General features: G+C 47.6%; 5 protein-coding genes across 15 annotated transcripts in view; 3 read left to right on the plus strand and 2 right to left on the minus strand.

Moving 5' to 3' along the window:
- The window catches only part of sos1 (son of sevenless homolog 1 (Drosophila)), a 43082-nt gene extending 39824 nt beyond the window's left edge, over window positions 1–3258 (plus strand). For all 3 annotated transcript variants that reach the window (XM_085408298.1, XM_085408301.1, XM_085408299.1), the window contains one exon: window positions 2453–3258. In XM_085408298.1, the coding sequence (XP_085264424.1) occupies window positions 2453–3025 (573 nt within the window). In that variant the 3' untranslated portion in view covers window positions 3026–3258. The remainder of the gene's footprint in view (window positions 1–2452) is intronic.
- A 964-nt stretch (window positions 3259–4222) lies between these two features.
- On the minus strand, window positions 4223–6726 carry gemin6 (gem (nuclear organelle) associated protein 6). The gene is made up of 3 exons (XM_085408314.1): window positions 5619–6726; window positions 5051–5443; window positions 4223–4845 (listed from the first exon to the last, which is right to left on the minus strand). Exons 1-2 carry the CDS (start codon window positions 5750–5752, stop codon window positions 5068–5070), a joined length of 510 nt encoding a protein of 169 aa, XP_085264440.1. The 5' UTR covers window positions 5753–6726; the 3' UTR covers window positions 4223–4845; window positions 5051–5067.
- On the plus strand, window positions 5327–13016 carry LOC146668971 (reticulon-3-B-like). Of its 4 annotated transcripts, none has more exons than XM_085408308.1 (9): window positions 5327–5466; window positions 8611–8770; window positions 11085–11238; window positions 11319–11375; window positions 11429–11582; window positions 12084–12153; window positions 12228–12274; window positions 12349–12407; window positions 12879–13016. In XM_085408308.1, exons 2-9 carry the CDS (start codon window positions 8707–8709, stop codon window positions 12925–12927), a joined length of 654 nt encoding a protein of 217 aa, XP_085264434.1. In that variant the 5' UTR covers window positions 5327–5466; window positions 8611–8706; the 3' UTR covers window positions 12928–13016. The 4 variants fall into 4 exon arrangements, with proteins under 4 accessions (XP_085264434.1, XP_085264438.1, XP_085264435.1 ...); XM_085408312.1 differs by having other exon boundaries at window positions 11444–11582; XM_085408309.1 differs by having other exon boundaries at window positions 11088–11238.
- Window positions 13017–13302: 286 nt separating this feature from the next.
- Window positions 13303–14662, plus strand: LOC146668972 (acylphosphatase-2-like). The gene is made up of 4 exons (XM_085408315.1): window positions 13303–13439; window positions 13523–13539; window positions 13642–13751; window positions 14423–14662. Exons 1-4 carry the CDS (start codon window positions 13343–13345, stop codon window positions 14535–14537), a joined length of 339 nt encoding a protein of 112 aa, XP_085264441.1. The 5' UTR covers window positions 13303–13342; the 3' UTR covers window positions 14538–14662.
- A 311-nt stretch (window positions 14663–14973) lies between these two features.
- LOC146668973 (signal-induced proliferation-associated 1-like protein 2) overlaps window positions 14974–22261 on the minus strand; it is a 41984-nt gene continuing 34696 nt past the window's right edge. For all 6 annotated transcript variants that reach the window (XM_085408303.1, XM_085408304.1, XM_085408307.1 and 3 more), the window contains 5 exons: window positions 17291–17477; window positions 17104–17223; window positions 15932–15995; window positions 15778–15859; window positions 14974–15700 (listed from right to left, as the gene is read on the minus strand). In XM_085408303.1, coding sequence (XP_085264429.1) covers window positions 15572–15700; window positions 15778–15859; window positions 15932–15995; window positions 17104–17223; window positions 17291–17477 — 582 coding nt within the window. In that variant the 3' untranslated portion in view covers window positions 14974–15571. The remainder of the gene's footprint in view (window positions 15701–15777; window positions 15860–15931; window positions 15996–17103; window positions 17224–17290; window positions 17478–22261) is intronic.

A 22261-nucleotide genomic window follows, 5' to 3' on the forward strand; every position in this document is an offset into this window, starting at 1 on the left:
AGCAGGTGTGGGTCCCAATCAGCCAGAGTTTCAGGTGAGTTCATTGTGAAACCTGGCCCCACCTTATCATGCGAATTCCTGAGGTCAGATGGCCCAGGATGTGAGTGGGCGTTAAGGCGTCTGGGGAGGGATCTCAAAACTGGATTATAGATGGCAGAGAGTTGGTGTCGTAAACCCCCGCCTCTGTTCAAAGATGGTCGCTCACAGTGGACATAGATGCTTCTTTCACTCCTCTTTCAAACCATCTGTCCTCTCTGTCCAAAATGTGAACATTGGCATCCTCGAAAGAGTGACCTTTATCCTTAAGATGCAGATGGACTGCTGAGTCTTGTCCTGTGGAGGTGGCTCTTCTGACCTCAGGAATTCGCATGATAAGGTGGGGCCAGGTTTCACAATGAACTCACCCGAAACTCTGGCTGATTGGGACCCACACCCAGTTTCACACCTTGGCTCAGGCGATTAGAGGATTATCAGGGGGTCCTTTTGTCCCTCTGTGGGGGGTCACTCCCACTAGGTTTATATCTGGGACTCTCCACCATTTGACCTTAGAACTGAAGAAGCTTCTCGGATGAAGGTGAAACGTCTTCAAGTAACTTAAGGAAGTCCAGACGCTTTTCTTTGCAAGCTCCTTTGACTACAATGACCTGGATGACTGAGAACCTTCACAGACATCAAGCTGTTTATAGACCCGGAGGAGCGTTTCCTGTGGTTCTGCGGCTTTTCCAGCCCAGACGTGTAACCTCCACCTTGTTGTTGTGGGTGTAGTTGTTGCTGTGTCAACCTGGGGTCCGTTCTTCGTACCTCGCTTACTACATCCAAGATCAAATGACACATCCAAGATCAAACCATCGCGCTAACCGTGAGCTCGCTAATCCGGTTCTCCGAACACACCTGTTGTTGACGATTAGTACAGCTGGATGAAGTAATGTGAGATCACTGGGTGGCTTAACAGGGGCTACGCATCGATAGTAGAAACATTGATCGGCAACCCGCTGATTGGTCGGCGAAAATGTCCAAGGAGCGCGCTCAGTATTTTTCGGCAGCAGAGCAAGAACTCTTGAGTGAGGGATTTCAGGAGTTTCAGAGTTTAATCAGAACACAAGGGAACACTGCAAAGGCTGCAAAAGCAAGGAGAGAGGGCTGGCAGAAAGTTGCTGACAAATTAAACTTGTAAGTAATTTAATAATAACAATAATAATGGATTGGATCTATATAGCGCTTTTCAAGGCACCCAAAGCGCTTTACAATGCCACTATTCATTCACTCTCACATTCACACACTGGTGGAGGCAGCTACAGGTGTAGCCACAGCTGCCCTGGGGCAGACTGACAGAAGCCAGGCTGCCATATCGCGCCATCGGCCCCTCTGGCCAACACCAGTAGGCGGTAGGGTAAATTTATTATATTACATTATATCCTCTTTCACATTAGAGCCACAACAGGACCCACTAGAACATGGGAACAAGTAAAAGTGAAATATAAGAATATTCTACAGAATGGTAATATTTATCACTTATATTGCTTTGAGTCTCTTGGAAAGAGACCCTGAAATAATCTGTTTGTTTGTTCATAACAGCAACCAAGAAAAGGGCGGAGCAAAAAAAAGACAGGTGGTGGTCCTGCACCCCCTCGTCAACAAGTTGGTTAAGTAAATAATATCCTCACGGGAATATCGATATCTCTCTATGAGCACACTGTCGCGCTGAGCTAAAGGATCCTGTCTGTCCCGCAATATACGCTGAATTCTGGAAACTCTCCTTATCAATCTTGCACCTTCCTCAATGGGCTGCTCGCGTATACGGACAGGACATGGCTGCGACAGACTTCCCAAATCCACCTTCGCTTTTATAGCCGTGGTCTCTCATCTTGATTACACGAAGTAATTTACAATTGCTACTCTGAAATATGAATTACATCTGCAATAATCACATACATGTAATAGAATGTTAATAGTACACTTCCCTTTTTTTTTAGGAAATGACCTGTATGTATCTGTATGACATCAATGAAAGGATCAAGTACTGCATTGTCTTTAGTTACATTGATGTTATTTATTTATGGTGAAACAGTGGAGGAATATCGCTGTTGCTTTCGTATAAATGAAGCGGACATACCTGCGTGGCCGCGATCTAATCCTGTTTACATAAAGTAAACCTGCTCCCGAGCAGGTTTACGCTTACGGATCTGTTGCTATGACAGCAAGTCCCGGATGAGCTTCGGAGAACCGAACGATCCAAGATCACGCGAAATCGTCAACAATCTAATCCAGCTAACTCACTTAGCGCGGTACGAAGAACGGGCCCCTGTTGGCGTCCTGTTATGGTGTAAATGTAAACAAAGGTCTGTGGTGAGGGGAGGCGGGGCTGTTGTCTGACGCCGCCTTCTCAATTCAATCTTGATAAAGGTTCATTTGAATGTGACATTTGACCCCCCCCCTCCCTTCTCCCTCACAGATGGTGTCAAAGCTGGACAGCCCCCCAGCCATTCCACCTCGTCAGCCCACCTGTAAGCTCCACCCCTCTCGTTACTCGTCACTGTCATCATCACCACCTGACAGCCCCCCCTCCCTGCCTCCACGAGAGCCCCTCAGCTCCCCTCTACACCTCCTGCCCCCCCCTCAGGGTCGTCCCCGCTGTGACCTCCTGCCTCAGGCTTTCTTCCCCCCCAACATCTCTGGCCCAACTTCCATTTGCTCCACCCCCACCACATTGTCCTCCTCACCCCCTCTCCCTGCTCCTGTCACCCCCACCTCCAGGAAATTACCCCTGCCTTCTCCACCCCTCCCCCCACTCCCTCCCCTCACCTTGGATGGCCCCCCTGTGCCTCCACGTCACAGTGTTCCCAAACTCCCCCCAAAGACATACAAGAGGGATTCTGTTGGACACGCCCCCATGCTGGACACGCCCTCTGTGCGATTGGACAGCCTGGAGTTCCAGAGGGTTCAGGGACAGCTGATTGGACAGGCTGTGGAGGAGACTGAGTTAACACTACAGCTGATTGGATCAGAAGAAAGTAAAAATGTGTGATGGACCAATCAGGAAGCTCTGACTGCTTCGAACTGAGACTGACTGTAAAACAAAAATGTGCTCTTATTCTGAACATCTCTGAGCTCAGACCTCAGAGGGACGAGACCCTCAGGTACTGGCCTGGAGCCACACAGGTACTGCAGTGGTTCAGGTGGACCTGATGAAGAAGATGGTGGTGATGTCATTATTAGTGATGTAAACAAAAACAAGGGAATAAACATTTCTTTCACTGAGCTCGAAGAAACCTGGAATTCATCGGTCTTTATTTTACCTGCTGAACTGAACTGTGGCTGGTTTTTGTAGGTGGGCTCCTCCACATCTACTGCCCCTGCAGCAGCGGGTGGTCTTCAAGTCTGACATCATTATTCGTGTCTGGGTTCAAACTCTGCTTCAGGTCCAAACGATCACTGCAGCATCACTGAGAGTTAAAAACTGTCTAAATTATTTCATCTTTAATAAAATGATCAGCGTTGCTGCTTTACCAGGTGTAACTATGAAGTTTAACATCCAGGCATCCATGAAAACAGGATTTATTAAATTCAATGGAGTTAGAAGTTAGCAGGAAGTTAGCTTGCCAGTTTCCATCTAAACATGATATAGCATGTTCTGACTGAGAGATTTATGAACAAATTTAAACGTACGGCTCTATCACTTCCAACATAAATGAAGACAGAAAACTAAACAGCAGTGACGTTTGTAGGGTTACTGAAGTTGGGCTACCTGGTGTATAATGATGTGCTACGTGATCGCTAGCAACACAGCTATGTTAGCATAAACACAGTGAAGCTGGAGGATGAACGCTAACACTTTTCCGCTTGATAAAAATTAACGTGAGGGTTCCTGATGGTTAGAGACAAAATCAGTCGCATGGCAAGATGCTGTAAACGGACCAAACTTCAGTCAGGAGAACAACTGAGATAATCCATCCACAATACGAGGTTAGTCATTATACTGCTGCATGGGCTGGGCTGTAGATAGGGTTTAAAAACTGAGCTTTAAAATGAACAATGGTAATAAAAACCGAGAGGGGACAATAGTGATCACTGACTGTTTTTAGGGGTTTGTTCAGATTAAACTGAACTATATACAAAGCACTAAAACATGTTAAAAACACAGACTTAATAAATGCAGAGTAGTTTGGGCCGGGAGCAGGATTCATCATGTCATCACTTAAAGAGCAGATAAGGTGGCGCTGGGCTGGTTTCAATTAACTTTATTGACATTGAACACACACAAAGCCCCAGGATACAAGTGTTTCTCTGCTCTGCATTCAACAAACAAAACCAAGCAGAGCATATTGAAATAAATGCGTGGAGGGATGGGTGTCTTGTTACCATAGATACAATAATTACCTTACAGTTTATTTACAGTGATTAGATGACTCGGTAGACGTTTCATCCCCATGTTTACTGAAACTGACAAAGATCAAAGCTCGTGGTTTAAGTTTGACTCCAGTCTGAATTTGTTTTACAAAGTATGAAACGACACGAAACTTTTACAAAAACGCTCCGGGAATCAGTCTGCAGCAAGTCATTCCCACAGGCGCAGGTGTCACCATGGCAACGGGCAAATAAAGAGCAGAACTCAGTTCTCCTTAGAGGACAGACCGGAGACACCTGATACTGACGCAGGTGATTCAGGTGATGTTCAATCACATCAGCGACATCCAGGTGTCAATGATTACAGCAGATCAATAATTATTGATTACTGAAGTCTGACAAACTGAAATCCGCCCGTGCACACCCTGACCCCGGGTGACCCCAGGTGAGCCAGCACTCTGGTTTCCTGGTTCATTGTGGTTGCTGCAGGTCTCTTCTCACCTGAAATGAAATTGTGCCTGTCACAATAAAACCAGTTTATCTTTTAAAATTATGCACATATTTAAAACTCCTCCCACTCTGACGTAACTAATCATGGCGATTGGTGACTCGTCAGTCTGTGGGACAGGTGAGTCACTTAGAAACTCCTTTTATTTAGATTACATCTGCAAATGACAAAAGGGCGGAGCTCAAACAACACACTAACCTGGTGATTGGCCCAGCTCACAGTGGCAACCCCTGATTGGTACAGTCCTGGATCCCGATAAGTCTCTGGATCCGGTCCAGGATGATCTGGTTGGAGCTCCTGCAGTCGTGGGCGCTATAGGGCGCAGCGATCGTCAGGACGCCCGCCACTTTTAGCTCCTCCCCCTCCTCCTCCACGGGGATCCGGTTCTCCTGCAGCCACCGCCGCACGGCATCCCTCCGCTGACGCAGCTCCTTGGGGTCCAGGCAAGGGGACGGCGGGGGGAGGAAGACCGACCGCAGACGCTTCGCCGTCTCATCATCAGCAGCCGCTCGCAGGACCTCCACCGCCTCCACGGCGTGACCCATCACCACCCGCACCGCCACCGCCTCACCAAAGGACACCAGGACCACACTGCAGGGCACAGGAAGACAAGGGTCAGAGCCACGTGACGATCAGGAGTCACACTTAAACTTAACTTAAACGAGTTAAGGTCAAAGTTCACAGGAAACGGCTGAAAAAAACTAACTCGACTCGTTCGTCACGATCAGCTGTTTGATTTACAAATTAGGCTCCACGTGCGCGTTACCTGGCGGACACCGGGTCCACGCTTAACAGCCAGCCGCGGTGCTCCTCGCCTTTTCCCGCTCTCACCTTCACCTCTTTGTTAAGGTAGTGAAGCCACCTGAGCGGACCCATGAGGGGCCAGCCGCACTGCATCATGGACCTCACGGTGCTGAGATCGATAGCTGAGCAATAATCGATTCACACACCCCTCCACCCCCCTGCCGTCTGCTGTTCACAGCTGTTAACGCTCCTGAGAAAACACAACACGGAAACAAAAGTTCCGCTTTAAGGCGTAAACTGAGCCGCGGCTGCCCCCTGCAGGCCGAAGCGGGCACAGCAAAAACATTCAGTAGAAGCGACTAGAAATAGAATAGAGACCCTCCGGCCAAAGCATAAAACATTAAAGAGAAACCAAATAAGAAGAAAAGTAATACTGCGAGCTCACAATAAAACAGCAAAAATAAAATAAATACGTTAACTGATGAAAATCCAAAACTCCTGAAATAAGTCCACAAATTTAATTTCAAATAAAATGTGACTCTTTAAAAGCTCAATAAATAATGAACAAGAAGAGTGAGAAAGGCAGCACGTTTCTGTTGGTGACAGCAGATTTGCAGCGGTTCACACTTAAACTGCAACATCAGCGAACAATGGATTACACTTTTGGTTGATATTGATCAGTCACACTTTATAAATGGCTTTAATTATAAAATGTATATTTATTTTTAACCACAGACGATAAGGCAGATGTTATTTTCATGTCCTTCAGCTAAACTTTTATATGGAGGTGATTCCAACACAGTGATGAATGAAAGCATGGATAGATGCCCACATGAACAAACATCATCCGAGCTCGAACATATCCGTGACCATAAAGCAGTCCAGTTTAGACTGATTTGAAATTATTTGGACAAAGTCAGAATAAAGACTGTTGGAAACTAAATTAATCCAAAGTTAAGCCCTGAGACTTATTAACAAGAAAAACTATTTAAGAGTTTTTATGGAAATGAAATTTGATAAAGGGACAAAGAGTTCTGACAACAATCCTGTTATCATGGACGAATTTGTTGTTCCAGTCAGCTTCGACCTCGGCAGCCTTCAGCTGGCGCCAGTGGGATGGCCGCATGAGTGAAGATGGTGAATGTTTGGGTGTAGTGCGAACAACTGCATCCAATTTATGCACAAATTATGGAGTGCATATTAAAAAAGGACAGTTTCAGGGTATCCCACCCTTAGATAGAGATGGGCACACCTGACTGATGACACTGCAATTTTCCTGTCGAATACACACGATGTGAGCAGACAGCTACTTGTGTCAGGGCTGAAAATGAGTCTGTCTTATTACCTTTCAAACATTTAAATCTGTCAGAATTAATGGTATACCTGTTAAAACAAAACTACATATTTGGGTGATTATTGAAAACAATCAAAAAGGATGTAAACTTCTCCAATTTTTGCTCCTGTAACTCCTGTGTTACTGCCGAAGACTGGACAATGTTGCTTTATGACCAGAAATGCCCAAAGAGATCTCTACAGACTTACATCAACTTTGATTTGATTAATATGGAGAAAGAAAAGCGATCGCTTCAAAAGGATATTCCACATAAGGCAAACAAAAAGATGGTCTGGAATGACCTCACGGCACAAGCATAGTCCCAACCAATGCTGGTGGTGCATCTTTTCAACAGCTCGAATCACATAATGAAGCATTGACGTCATTTCAGAGAGTTCATCTTTGGTCACATGATATTCTGGAGCCCGACACGGGCTTCTTTTGGACACGCCCATGTTCAAACGTTTCATACAAATGAGTTTTTAATCAAATAACCGTAAAACAGATGCACCACACCGATAGCCTGATATTAAACAGAAGTTGCTAATGCAGAGAGGGTGATCACAGTGAGGCGGCTCATTTCAAGCTGCTGTTCATATTTTTGGCCACCAGATGTCACCAAAGAGGACTAAAGCGCCTCGAGTAGTGAACCATCTTGGTGGAGGGACATGGTGCAGGTTCACCGAGCAACCCCCGGCCTGGACGCGCTCTGCTCAGCTTCGTTAGCACTTTTAAGATGATCATTATTCTGGTGATTTGTGACACAGAACTGTTTTTTAAATCACTGCTGCTGTTGATCTCTAAGGTGAGGCATGCACAGTAGATATTTGAGACTGAAGTTTCCTGTCCTTCAGCCTAATGGAGCAAATCACTGCAGTCATCCCAGTCCAAGCGAATGTAGTCTGAGTGATTGAACTAAAGTACGCTGAACGTGCTGCTCATAAAAACGTTCCTGCTGTGAATAAAAGTAAAGAGTAAACTCTCACACTCCGAGCGTCACCTCCTCCTGACAGCTTTAGTTTTCAAGCTCACACCTGCAGACTCACTGCTGTTTATGGTTGGAGAGTAAATATAAAAACACAATTCCAACAAGTCTGACCTGAGGTCAGCAGGTACAGTGCAGGTGTGGTGTTTCAGGATCAGACATTAATGCTTGTAGAACAACAGCACTGCTGTAAAACTGCCAACAGAAAACAACCAAGAAATGAAGCCGACAGTCTGTTTATTGTTGATTATTTATCACTGATGCTCGTTGGGGAAACACAAAGACATTCAGACCCTCCTACTGTCTCCATAGCTGTGCAAGGGATCGTCCTCGGATGGTGATGCCAACTTCTACAGATCTCGTTGGATCCTGACCTGCTCTCTCTCTCTCTCTTGCGATCACTGAGCTCATTTCCTGTCTGTTGATGTGTTTTTATGTATACAGCTGTGTCAATATTATTGATTACTGATTAATGATTGTTGCGCTTCAAGCTGCATTTGGTTTCACTTCCTGTCTGATCGATAACGACTGTTACCAGCACGCCTGTGTCTGGCTGGACTTAAACAGTGTGTGTGGATGTTTGTCTGAGTCTGCTCAAACTACTCTCAGCTGACCTTTGACCCTCCTGAACATTCTCGCTCTGAGCTCACATCGAGCTGCTCAGAAGGTTTAAACTTCGTCACCCCCTCTTTCCAGCTCCACCCATGTGGTGATGTCATCGCTGGATGGAGCAGCTGCAGAGCTCTGGAGAGTCAGAGGGAGGGTCAGACCTGCAGACCGAGCAGCTGAAACATGGCAGACTCTTCATCGTCCTCCAACAACTCCTCCTCCTCGCTGAGAGACCTCACGCACACAGGTGAGACACCTGATTGTTGGCATGGAAACAGTGTAGAGTAGACGGAGGCTGCCACCTGTTCTCACCTGACTGCGTTTCACCAAACAGGCTAACAAAGCTCTGTTGTCCCGATCAGCTGACTGTCAGTCAGGCTGCTGTGTGCGCGTATGTGTGTGTGCGCGTTTGTGTGTGTGTGTGTGTGTGTGTGTGCGTTTGTGTGTGTGTGTGTGCGTTTGTGTGCGTGTGTGTGCGTGTGTGTGTGTCTTTGTTTGTCTGTGTGTGTGTGTTTGTCTGTGTGTGTGCGTGTGTGTTTGTCTGTGTGTGTGTGTTTGTCTGTGTGTGTGTGTTTGTCTGTGTGTGTGCGTGTGTGTGTGTGTTTGTCTGTGTGTGTGCGTGTGTGTTTGTCTGTGTGTGTGTGTGTGTGTGTGTGTTTGTCTGTGTGTGTGCGTGTGTGTGTGTGTGTCTTTGTTTGTCTGTGTGTGTGCGTGTGTGTGTTTGTCTGTGTGTGTGCGTGTGTGTGTGTGTGTTTGTCTCTGTGTGTGCGTTTGTGTGTGTGTTTGTTTGTCTGTGTGTCTGTGCGTGTGTGTGTGTGTGTGTGTGCGCGTTTGTGTGTGTGTTTGTCTCTGTGTGTGTGTGTGTGTGTGTGTGTGTGTGTGTGTGTGTGTGTGTGTGTGTGTGTGTGTGTGTGTGCGAGTGTTCAAAGCTGAGCTATAAACTGTGAGTTGGATGATGTGAAGGTCAGATGATATCTATCAGGCATTAAATCTTCAACGTTCTTCTGGGAGTTGAGGTTTTTCTCATTCTCCAGGAAACATCAGCAGGTCAGCTCAGATCAGCGTTGATCTTATTTTCTTGTGTGCTCTGAACAGGATCTCTATGGAATGTAGCTCCGCCTCCTAATAGGATCCACATGACCGCAGCTGATCTGCAGGGATTAAACCTGGATATTGGGAAACTGTAAAAGGTGGAGTTACAGAGAGCTTTGCACGTGGAATAAAACATGTTGAAATGCTCGAGCCCAGCCTGAGGTCTGTCACGGCTCGGTGGGGTTTTCTCTCGAACGTTGTCGGTTCTTTAGCTTACAGAGGAAAGAAGCTGAACGAAGGTGATTTAAAGTTGTTTTTGTTAGCAGCCCAGCTGATGTTGGGCTGAGGATGAGTGAATGGGGAAAAGAGACTCCCAGTAATGGGACATTTCTCCTGAAATGGGAGAAAGAGAACACATCTACAACATGTGCCAAACTATTTGCTGACAGCAAAGATCAGACGTTTTCTTTTGTTTTTCAGGTGATAATAAGGCCAGTGCTTGTTTCTCCTGCAGACTGGATGCTGCTGAGGCTAAAGTAGAGGTCCTGCAGGTCCAGGATTAAGTTCTGGGAATGTTTTTAAAAATTCCTGATGGATTTCAGAGGTTGCTGGTGATTATTAGTCTGTTGTGATTTGGCACTGCATAAATCACATTCTTGAAGGTTCCTGTGCATTTGTTTATGGTTCATGAAGGTTCAGCACATCTTCACCTGATTCATTTTGCTTGTGGGAGAGAACACCGGCTATTTCCACGTCTCTGAGCTCGTCTTGGACTTTGATCCCGTTCACTTGTATATATTTCATTAAGTTTGATTATTGAATGTTTTCGTTTGAATCATGTGGGTACTGTTGTTATTGTTGTTGTTGGGTTCGGTCTCAGTTGCAGTGAAAGCTGCATTTTGCTGTCAGGAGCAGCTCGTGGTCAAAGTTACCATTTTCCCTGGATCTCTGATTATGTTCCTCCATCTATTTTCTCGCCACGTTTATTTCACCTCCTCCATCTTTTCCTCAGTCTGTTGTTGAGCTGCTGTTCCTCCACAGCTGGTGCAGCAGCCCAACAGCTGCTTTTTAGCTCCGCCTTCTAGCTGCTTCTTCCACGCTAAACTTTTTCTACAAGCTGTGTGAGCACACAGTGAAGGTAGGGTTGGGCCGGTCTCGTTAAGAAGTTTGATTAGGCGATCCAGTGTGAGTAATGAAAGTGAACAAATGGGCTGCTGTCATAAGGTCGGTGCGCAGCGGCCCTTCCGTGCACCATATGCCAGATTACCAGTCCAGCCCGATGGTGTGAGTGCTTCACTCCAGTTCACACGTACGAGGAAACCCTCCATGAAAGGTTGAATCTGCTTCTCTGTGGTATGCTTCACTGCTGTGACGTGTGATTGGTGTGGCAGTCCTCGTTCTGTCCATATCTGTGCCTTTCCCGGTCAAAGGTTTCTGGGAGCCTGCTTTTCTCTGCTTTCTTGTCTTTTAGTATCTATTTGTTGTTTTGGCATCAAGCTGGTTTTGGTTAATCTCAGAAAATATGTCAGCAGCCTCACAGCTCGTGCACTGGAGAGAACCAAAGAAATCTGCAGCGGCGTTCGGCCTCTCACTGCTGGTTCTTCTCTCCTTGGCAACACTGTCAGTCATCAGCGTGGTGTCCTATTTGCTCCTGGCATGCCTCTGTGTCACAATCACCTTCAGGTGGGTGGAACCTGCTATAGACAGATAGATCGCATTACCCAGCATGAAAAACATCTTCCTGTTCTCCATCCCGTCTGCAGGGTTTATAAATCCGTGATCCAGGCCGTCCAGAAGTCCGATGAAGGTCATCCATTCAGGTAACCCGGGTGATTTGATTCTAACCTGGCTCTAATCACTCTAACCTCACTAGAGCTCTCGTCTTCAGGTCTCTGTTGGAGAGGGACATTTCCGTGTCCTCAGAGTCAGTTCGGCAGCTCGCTGACCAGTTTCTGATCCACTTGAACTGGTTCAGTAATCAAACAAGGAGGCTGTTACTGGTGGAAGACCTGGTCGACTCCCTGAAGGTCAGCGTGTGTTTTTATTCTGTGTGTTTGTTTGTTGTGTGTATTCTCAACTTTATCTATCCGCGAGGCCAGATAACACACACCAAGCACTTAAACTGCAGGAATGTCTAAATTCAGATAAAGCTGAGGTTACTGTACTCGACCCTAAAAACCCAGAGTCCTGACAGGGACTAGAAAGAGAGCAGATTTCTCCTGTTTTGGCTTCCTGTTAAATCCAGAATTCAGAATCCTGCTCCTCACATACAAGGTCTTAAATAATCAGGCCCCATCTTATCTTAATGACCTTGTAGTACCATATCACCCTATTAGAGCAAAAGGGAGTTTTTCCTTCCCACTGTCGCCAAAGCGCTTGCTCACAGGGCGTCATATGATTGTTGGTTTTTCTCTGTATTATTTAGGGTCTTTACCTTGAGACTGTTGTGATTTGATGCCTTATAAATAAAACTGAATTTTGTGTATTGTTTGTGTGTTTGGTCCATGTCTTTGTTCTACGTGTTCCAGCTGGCAGCCGTCACCTGGGTGATGACGTACGTTGGTGCCGTGTTCAATGGCGTCACCATCTTGATCCTTGGTGAGTTTGTTTCCCTCTGAGCGAGTTAAATATCAGTCTTTCTGATCTCCGATTGGTTGTCTCTCTGTGTGCAGCTGACATCATTTTCTTCACTACACCGTTGATCTACCAGAAGAAGAAGGTAAAGACACACCTGGTGTCCCTGTCTTCTGCCCAGTTTGCTCCGTGCTTAGCTCAGAGTGTTTCTGTGTTCAGGCTCAGATCGATCGTCACGTTGAGGCTGTTCGGCTCAAACTGGAGGAAACTCTGCAGAGGTGAGGTCACGGGTAATCAGGTGTTCATCATGTTTGGCCTCACCGAAGGTCAACTCTGATCTAAATGCCTCACTGAGGTCAGAGGTGAGAATCTGACCTTCATTTCTGCAGCACCACTGGGGTTTGTAATGTTTGTCTCAGGTGTCCATGGTCCACAGGTAACTGCCGTCTGTCTCACCTGTGCACATGCTGACCTCAGATCTAAACTCAGTGTCTGTCTTAATTGAACCAGGTGAGCTCTGTTCTACCTTTATGAAGAGTCGGACTGAACTGAGCATGCTCAGTGTGTTCATACTGTCTGTTCCTAATGTGCTTGTCACCTGTCTATAGTTAAAGTCCACAGTCGGGTTGCTGATTGATCATCCATGTTCAGTTTCCACGTTAACACAGATGAGCCCACCTCTAATCTGCAGGTGTTCACATTATTCTGTCCAGACAAGCAGCTGACAAGCGTCCTGTGTCTGTTTTCAGTCTGCAGGATAAGTTACCTGGCGCTGTGAAGAAGACCAAGGTTGAGTGACACCTGAGATGTTGAAGCTCTGCCCCCTCCTCTCATTGGCCTGTTTGTCTGTGACTCACAAGTCTTTGAATAAAATCAGACTGACGAGAAACAAGCCGTGTGTTTTTATTCTGGCCCAGCGTCACCAGTCCTCACCTGTCCAAGCCGTCACGTTCAGTGGCGTGGGCGTGGTCATGTTTACACAGTTACTTCCTGATGTTTGGACAGGAAGCAGCTTCACTGTTTCATGACAGCGAGGAAGTCATGGAACTGTGAATTTTACTTTGTTGGAAGTATTCTGTAGTATAACTACATTGTGAATGCCCTTCAAAATAAAGATCACCATGACTGTGACCAGTCAAGAGTGATGCTTTTATTTTGAAGGCTTCTGAGATTGGTTTAAATATCAGAGATAAAAATATCTCGCTGCGCAAACATGATTCCGTGTGTGCTTTTACTTTGTCTCCTTCACGCCATCATGGCTGAAAACAGACTCGTCTCCGTGGACTTTGAGGTCTTCGGGAACGTGCAGGGTAGGTCGCCTGACACGTGACGGCGAGTTTGTGTGTTTTTTGAGGTTTTACTCGCTGACCCTGTGTTTGTTCTCCATGTTCAGGAGTGTGCTTCAGGATGGTGAGCTTCCTCTTTTCCTTCACATTACTGCTGTTTTTGATCAGGATGTACCATGGAAACGTGTCACATGACTAAACGCACACACCTGTGAATGTGTGCCAGTACACGGAGGATCACGGGCGCAGTCTGGGGCTCAGCGGCTGGGTGAAAAACACCAGACAGGGCACTGTGATTGGTCAGGTCCAGGGACCGTGGGACAAAGTCAGTGACATGTGAGTCTGGCTGACCAATCAGAGCCTCCGAACACACACACACACACAGATATATCCTTTAATGGATTTTTATTTGAAAATGTCAGTGCAGTATTACAGCTCCCATAATGCTTTGCAGGTCTGTGCTGTCCTCATTTGCCTCCTCCTATGACCTGGCTATGACCTCACAGTCAGAGCAGGAGGAGGACTGAGGAGCAAGGAGCTGCAGGAGCATATTCGGAGAGGCAGGGCCACAGTTCTCCTAAACTACTTGTGTGTGGCAGTGAAGCGCTCTGATACGATCACATGACTCTCACCTGTCACATCTGTGACATCAGACGTTTACATTAAAATCAAGCAGGTCCTTAAACTCTTTATGCCACAACTCTGTCACTCACTGGTGTGATGGGAGGGGCTAAAGAGGTGTCAGTGTGTAGTTTGTGAAATGACTCCTCCCACTCGTGTTGTAACTGTCCTGTGATATAACCTGAACGCTTTAATGAGGATGGGGTTTAAACACAATTAAGCCCCTCCTACTAAGTGATGCCAGTGGCGTGGGCTGTGTCTCTGTCAGGTGACCTCATTGTGATGAAGAGGAGCGCAGTGTTTCTTTATTCACTGTGGGGTCAGAGGTCACTGAGAAATACCCCGAATGTACTAACTGCACTCTTCTTCCTCCTCCTCTTCCTCAGGAAGCACTGGCTGAAGAGCGTCGGCAGTCCGAGTTCCCGAATTGATCGAGCCGTGTTCTCCGACGAGCGAGACATTTCCAAAGTGGAGATCCACGGGTTCTCGACTCGCTACTGAGCATGCTCACACACCTGATCTGCAGCTGACTCCAAATCTGACAGTATTGATTATTGATTGGTGACATCACTGTTTCCAATGTTTAATATGATCAGAGAAATAAAGTGTAAAGATTTACTGTTGCCATGGTGAACAAACTGAGTTTTTATTACACAGCTGCTTCCACCAGGGGGCGGCCTCTGGCAGCTGATTGGCAGCTCCTCCTGAAGCCCCACCGAGTTTATGAAGTCCACAGACCCGGAGGCTCGGTCATGTGACCGCTCAGGGCCCACTACACGTTTACCTTTGCTCACCTTCATCCACATCAGGCCTGCAGCCAGCTTAAACACATGCGGCTTCACAGCGCCTCCTCAGGCTGCTCATTGCTGACCAAATGAAATACATATTTTTTATATACAGATATAAAAACGATCGACCTGATGAAAATGTTTCTGAGTAAGAACCTTCTATCTGTGAATGCTGCTGTACTTACAGTATTAATCACATCATCTCCAGGAAAACTAGGCCAAAAAAGTAAATTCTGATGTAAACCTTTATAAAAATAAAGACACGTAACAGCAGAAAGAGAGCAGGATCTCTTTGCACATGAAAGAAGAGTTTTGGATAAATCAGCTAATTCTGTATCAGCTGATTCAGCTTGGATCAAACATCTGTATGATCCACAGTCTGAAGAGAAAACATCCTTAAACATCTGCGCTGAGGCGTTTAGTAAAAGCTCATCGTCGCCAGCTGACAGAGGTGGAGGCGCACGGAGGTCAGCTCCTGCTGCGACTAACTCACTGCGCCTCTGTGTGAAAACAAATAACAGCAAGAATCATAGAGAGGCTCCGCCTACTTCCAGGTAGCCGAAGAGGACTGACGAGACCGGTCAGCCGAGCTGTGACTGATCCCATCAGATCACCTCATCTTCATTCAGCGTGCTGCTTCGTGCTGTTCGATTGTTCTGCTCACGGTTCAAACTCTTCGTCGTCACCACGATCCGCTGCGAGTCATGTGACACAGTGCTGACTGTTCAGTAAATGCTAGTGGTGTTACTATGGTAACGAATCCTGGCACAGCATCCAGGCAGCGAACCTCCTGATGTGACTCTCCTCCTGCAGGCGGTGGTTTTCCTGACGGAGGCTCAGCACCTGCTGCTGCAGCACAGCTTTGTCCCGCTGCTCCTGAACACAACATGGACACAAGTCAATGCGATGATGTCATCCGCTTGCCTCCATGACATCAGTTTAATGCGCTTTACCTTTAGCAGGTCGAGCTGCAGCTGCTGAAGAATCTCTTCCAGTTGGAGGACTTCACCTGAGAGGGAGCGGGCTGTGATGTCACTGAGGGAAGGGGAGCCGTGATGTCACTGTGATGTCAGCAATATTACACGGAAAATAAATGAGGTGTCTCACCTGTCCTCCAGGGCGGAGCTCTGTGATGTCACCCCCAGTGTGCGTTGTGTCTGATTGATGTCCGCTGTGAACAGGTGAACAACCAGCTAACTAAGAGAGGGTGGCGGCTTCGCAACAACAGACAAACAACAAACCAGATGTGACCAACGGTGAGTCATGTGACCACAGGAGGCGGTCCTTAAGTAATTTTGCCTGTAACAAGCAGTTATTTGAGTTCCTGTTTCCTGCCTATCAGCTCGAAGTGGTCCACCCCTTCTGCCATCTCCGTAAATTAGTTTCCAGACGGTTTGGAGGATGCTGAGGGTTGCTGAGGTCCTAACTGATCTCTGAGCTTTAATCTGCTCCTCGGTGAAACCAGGAGCCCTGCTCAGTTGACCTCACTGACCTCTGGGAGTGTGCATCATTACCAGGTCAGAAACGCGACACATTTAAGGACCTTAAAATCAGTTTTCAATAGCGCTGGGAGCAAAGAACAGGCACTGTTTCTCCTTCACTCACTATGTATTAACAGACCTCTCTGCATTGAATCATATCTGTTATTAACCTCTGTCTCTCTTCCACAGCATGTCTTTATCCTGTCTTCCTTCTCTCACCCCACCCAGTCGCAGGAGATGGCCCCGCCCCTCCCTGAGCCTGGTTCTGCCGGAGGTTTCTTCCTGTTAAAAGGGAGTTTTTCCTTCCCACTGTCGCCAAAGTGCTGCTCATAGGGGATCATACGATTGTTGGGTTTGTCTCTGCATCTATTATTGTAGGGTCTACTGTCTCCTTGTGATTTGGCGCTGTATAAATAAAACTGAATTGGATGGAATCTGGAGGTTAGAGACTAACTAAGGTGGCTAGAGCTCAGGAGATACAGCAGGTCACCTACTAATCGCAAGGCTGGAGGTTCGATGCCCATCTGCTCCAGTCTATGTCTTTGGGCAAGATATTAACCCCAATTTGCTCTCTGTTGCATCCATCGGAGTATGAACATGTGTAAATGTTAGATAGAAAGCATTTACATAGAAAAAAGGTATTGTGCAACTGAGGCAAGTTGTGTAAAGGGCTTTGAGTGTCAGAGTAGAGAAGAAACAGTCTATCTAAATCTGTCCCAACGAGACAAGAAAGCCTCATCATAATTTAATCCTCCTTCCATCCAGGAGTTTGATAAGTTTGAGTGCAGTGACTGTTACCTCTGAAGGCTTGAGTGCTCTCCAGGTGAAGCCAGTCCAGCTGTGATGAAGCTCGTGGGAGCGGCATGTGTTTAACTCCAGACCTCAGAGCCAATAAGCTGTCAGAGTAAGAGCGGTTACCTGTGGAGGAAGGCAGGTGAGTGCTGACATTGACTTGCATTCTAAAAGTCAGAGAACAGGTACTCACTCCTCTGTAGCGGCAGTGGCAGTTTTCTGCAGATGGTGGGTGGTAGCGTGCTGTTGATACGTGGGGGCAGGTGGTCCGACGGCAGCTGAGAACAGCGAAACAAAATCCCGTACAACATGTCACGTGACATCGTGTGGGTCAGACATCTCCATGGAGACGGAGGAGGAACACCAGGGACTCTGATGGGCTGAGAGATGAGGGATTGGTTGTTAGAATGAAAATAAAGTTGGTCAGAGGTCAGGGTAAAGTTGCAGTCAACGAAAACTGGAAACACCATAAGTCGGACTCGTTCCTGGTGGGCTCCGCCAGGGCTGCCTTTTTCACCGATTCTGTTCATAATTTTTACGGAAAGAATTTCTAGGCGTAACCAAGTGGCAGAATCTCAGAATCTCATCTCTGCTTTGTGCAGACAAAGTGATTCTGTTGGCTTTATCAGGTGATGGCCTCCAGCTCGCACTGGAGTGGTTCACAGACAAGTGTGAAGCGGTGGAAATGAAAATCAGCACCTCCAAATCTGAGGCCATGGGTCTCACCTGAAAATGGGTGGAGCTTTCCTCTCCTCAGGAACTCTCTGCAGGAGGGGGAGATACAGGAGAGGTGGAGGAAGATCTCAGCCTGGGCGTCTATTGTCTCATGTAGTCTGGAAGATGAGTGGATGGTGGGGTGGGTGCAGTTTTCTCTGTGGTGGGGTTGGGTGGACTGTCCCGGGCTCTGTGGGGCCGGGGGGCGCTGCGGCGCTGGGCCCCGGTCTGGATGGGCCTGGGCCCCCTTTCCCTGGCGGGTCGCGGAGTATGGGGGTGCCTACTGGGGTCAGCGGGGGAGCTGGCCCTAGGGAGGGGTCACCTGCCCCTCCCTTCCTTCCCTCTCCATCTCCAGCTGCCTCCCTCTTCCCGCTCCACCACAACCACCCACACATGCAGGGCCTTGGAGTAGGGGTATGTCACCAGGGTGCAGAGGAGGCTACCCCCCCCCCCCCCTCCCTCTGTCCCCTTCTGGCTGCCTCTGCCTCAATTTTATCCCACAACTTAGACATTCACATTACTCACACTCTCATTACACATACATATAGGATCTTGGGGGTGGGCACGATACACGGACTCCAAATTACCATCAGGGTGTACACCCCACCCCTGGCATCGTTGCCCACCTCTCAATTTTAAATACACGTAGACATTGAGGGCTAGCAGGAGGGACTATGCGCTCCTGCTGCTCTCTGGCAGGTAGCTCCAAGCCCTCCTGGGTTTTAAATGCACCTTAGAACACACATGCATCAACACTACAATGAGCGGGTGGAGGGAGGTTTGGAGGCCTATCTCCCCCTACCACCACTTCCCCTGCCAGTGGCGGACTCCCTCAGACATCGGTGCGTTGGTGGTTCTTTGTGTCCGGGGATGGGCGTCCAGGTACACACCGGCTCACTCCTTGGCGGCCGCTTATCGGGGCCTGGAGCCTGGGGCTCGCTCGGGCCACTTCGGAGGTGGGGTGCCCCCGGCCTCTCGGCCTGGGGCTCGGTCACTCAGGCACAGCTGGCTGCCGGCGGAGCTCACGGGCGCGTCACTGCAACCCCCCCTGGCTTCTGCTCCGCGGCTGCTGAGTGAGCCCTCATCTGGGACTCTCCTCAGCTCTTTCTGGGACAGTGGCGCGGCTGCCCCTCTGTTGGTCTTCCTTGGTCTCTTGTGTTCTGGGGGCCTCTGGATGTCTGGAGTTTTGATCTCCTCCATACCTGCTTCATACCCTGGAGGACGGGGCTGTGGCCCCCCCACACTCCCTAGCAGATCGTTAAATGGAGAAACCTTTGGAATGCAAGCATGCTGATCCACACAGGTATGCACACAGGTGTACACACGGGTATTCACAGACGCGGACTACAGCTTTCTTGGCTGCTGCCTCAAAGCACATTGTGCGCTGTCTATCTTGCGTGCTGCACAATATCGTTTATTATTTAGTATCTACTGATATCTACTGCTAGCTAGTTTATTGTGATGGTGCCGTTTTTTTATTATGTTGCTCTTTGTTGTTTGCTTTCTCTTCTGTTTTTTTTCTCCATACAGGTGACCCAGGTGTTTTTTTTCTTTTTTTTTTTTCTTTCTTCCCCCCCTTCTCACCGTCTCTTCTCCCCTTTGGTTTTCTTTCTCTCCCTCTCTTTCTTTCATTCTCTCTCCCTGTCCTATCCCCCAGTCATGTCTGTCCCGTTTGTAGCAACTGAAAATAAAATAAATTCATAATTATAATAAAGGTCAATCAAATGGACCAATATGGCAAGGCCATGATGATCCACTTGGTAAAATAAATCCGCTTGGTATCTTTCTTGGCCTTAAGACAACAATTCTGATGCTAAAGATCCAAACGGGACACAAAAAAAAAAAAAAAAAAAAAAAAATGGGTGGAGTGCCCATTCCAGGTCAGGGAACAGTTGCTGCCCCAAGTGGAGGAGTTTAAGGATCTCGGGATCTTGTTCACGAGTGAGGGAAGCAGGAGATTGACAGACGGATTGGTGCTGCAGCTGCAGTGATGCAGACACTGTACCGGTCTGTCGAGGTGAAGAGAGAGCTGATTGTAAAAGCGAAGCGCTTGATTTACCGGTCGATATAGTGTTTAGATGAGATATACTCTCGTCTAGAAGAGATATACTCTCTTCTAGACACTCTAAACTCACACTGGACACACTGGAGAGACTATATCTCTGCGTTCCCCCGGACAATCTAGCGGAAGTGCCTAGGGAGAGGGAGGGTCTGGGCTTCTCTGCTTGGGCTGCTGCTCCACGATGCGGCCGCAGAGACGTAGAAGCAATTGGATGGTTGGATGGATGGAGTTTTCAACCTGATTGTGTCACCTAGTCAACTAAATAGATCAGCAATCAATTATAATGGGACAACTATGAATCAGTGTTATTCTAGTGTCATGACTATGATATCATCAGGTTTCATTAGTATTTTAATGCTGATTCATTGAGGTTTCAACCATAATGATAATTCAGACAAACATCAATTCAATGTCATCTTGCTACCTGGGTTACCTTCAACATGTGTTTATGGGAAAGTTTAACAGGTTGTGCTTCAACCTGTTTCTAATAATTAACCAGAGATGATGATCATTATGATGATACGACAGGAGCAGCCTTAGTAACACCAACCAACTATCTTCTTATGGCCTCTGACAGTGGACTCATCTCTGTGCTTGTCTTGCTAGACCTTAGTGCAGCGTTCGATACTGTTGACCATAATATCCTATTAGAGCGATTAGAACATGCTGTAGGTATTACAGGTACTGCACTGCAGTGGTTTGTATCATATCTATCTAATAGACTCCAGTTTGTGCATGTAAATGGAGAGTCCTCTTCACACACTGAGGTTAATTATGGAGTTCCACAGGGTTCAGTGCTAGGACCACTTCTGTTTACATTATACATGCTTCCCTTAGGCAGCATCATTAGAAGACATAGCATACATTTACACTGCTATGCTGATGACACCCAGCTCTATCTGTCCATGAAGCCAGATAACACACTGTCATGGTCCTGGGTCATTTTGACCCAGTGTTCTTAGTTTTTCTGTAGTTTTGTATTTTGTTTCTTATGTCCATTGGATTGTTTGGTTTGGTATTTGGATTCCCCCTGTGTCCATGTTTTTATTGTGGTGTTTGCTCTGGTACCGTGTTCCCATCCTATGTGTTCTGTGTTCTCCTCATCCCCTCGTATTCATCCTTCTTCTCTGCCTCTCTCTCTGCCTCTCTCTCTCCGTGCTCATCTCTGTGTACTGTGTTGTGTTTAAGGTCCACATCTTGGTGTCAGTATCGTCAGTTTCGTGTCCTCCCTGCTCGGCCATGAGTAATTGTCTTCAGCTGTGTTCCCCGTGTGTTCCCACTTCCCTCGTTACCTTCTGTGTATTTATGTCAGAGTGTCCCTTTGTTCTGTGTTGCGTCGTCCCTCTAGGTTGTGTGCATTTTCCGTGTCTTCCCAGCGCCTCAGCTTTTAGTTGCTCCCAGTATAGTTTTGTATGACTTCTTATGTTCCTGTTAATAAAGACCGGCCTTTGAGTTCATCCCCGTGTGTCTAGAGCCGTGCATTTGGGTCCTCCCTTGCCTTCACACAGCCGCCGCATGACAGAACGACGCAACCACGAAATGGACCCAGCAGGCTCCGCCCGTGAGGGAGATATTCTCCGTGTACAGAGTCTGGTGCAACGAATAACCCACGCCTCGGACTCACGGACAATTTCCGTTGGACTTAACGCCATAAAGGCAATAATCGAGGGAAACCCTTTCCTTCAGCAGCTCACCTGCTACGAAGGCTTTATCGACGAATTGAGCCGAGCTAAGGAGGCATTACAAGCCCGTGAGCTGGCAGACAGTGTCCGTTCCCGGGATTCCACGCCACAGCGACTGCAGACGGAGATCTCCGCCCATCAGCCGCCGCAGCAGCAGCAAACTAAGCTCGCCGCGACGGTACCGCAGCAGCAGACGGGGCTCTCGGTGTCGCAACAGCAGCTGCTAAAACGAGAGGGTTTTTTGGCGCCGCTGCCGCAGAGCCCTTCTCCATCCCCTCTCAGCTCTGACCGTCGCTCTCCCGCTGCTCTCCTAGCAGCGATGTGGTCGGATGATGAAGAGGAGACCGTCACCCCCGCATCATCACCGGTTTCCCCCGTCACCTCCGTTCCCTCATTAAGGAGGAGACGCTGTCGCCGGTCCTCTCCTCAGTCGGATTCCGGGACTACTGGGCAGCCGGCTGGGGTGAGTGACAAAGACACTTTCTCTGTTCACTCTGAGGCTAGTTCTCACTACTCTGAATGCAGGAATGCAAACTCTGTGACTCTTGCCGTAGACGCTAAAGGCTCACGGTCTGTAAACGTTGAATCTGAACCCGAACTTCTTATGAACCATTGTACTGCCCAGAGGGTCAACTCAGAGACAGTTTCTCCTACGTTTGGACTCATATTCGAGAAAGATCATCCTTCGCTAGTGTTTCCTAGGTCT

The sequence above is a fragment of the Rhamphochromis longiceps genome, linkage group LG6, assembly GCF_057381845.1.
Source record: "Rhamphochromis longiceps isolate RC_006_pf linkage group LG6, R_longiceps_female_GT1.1, whole genome shotgun sequence".
NCBI lineage: Eukaryota > Metazoa > Chordata > Actinopteri > Cichliformes > Cichlidae > Rhamphochromis > Rhamphochromis longiceps.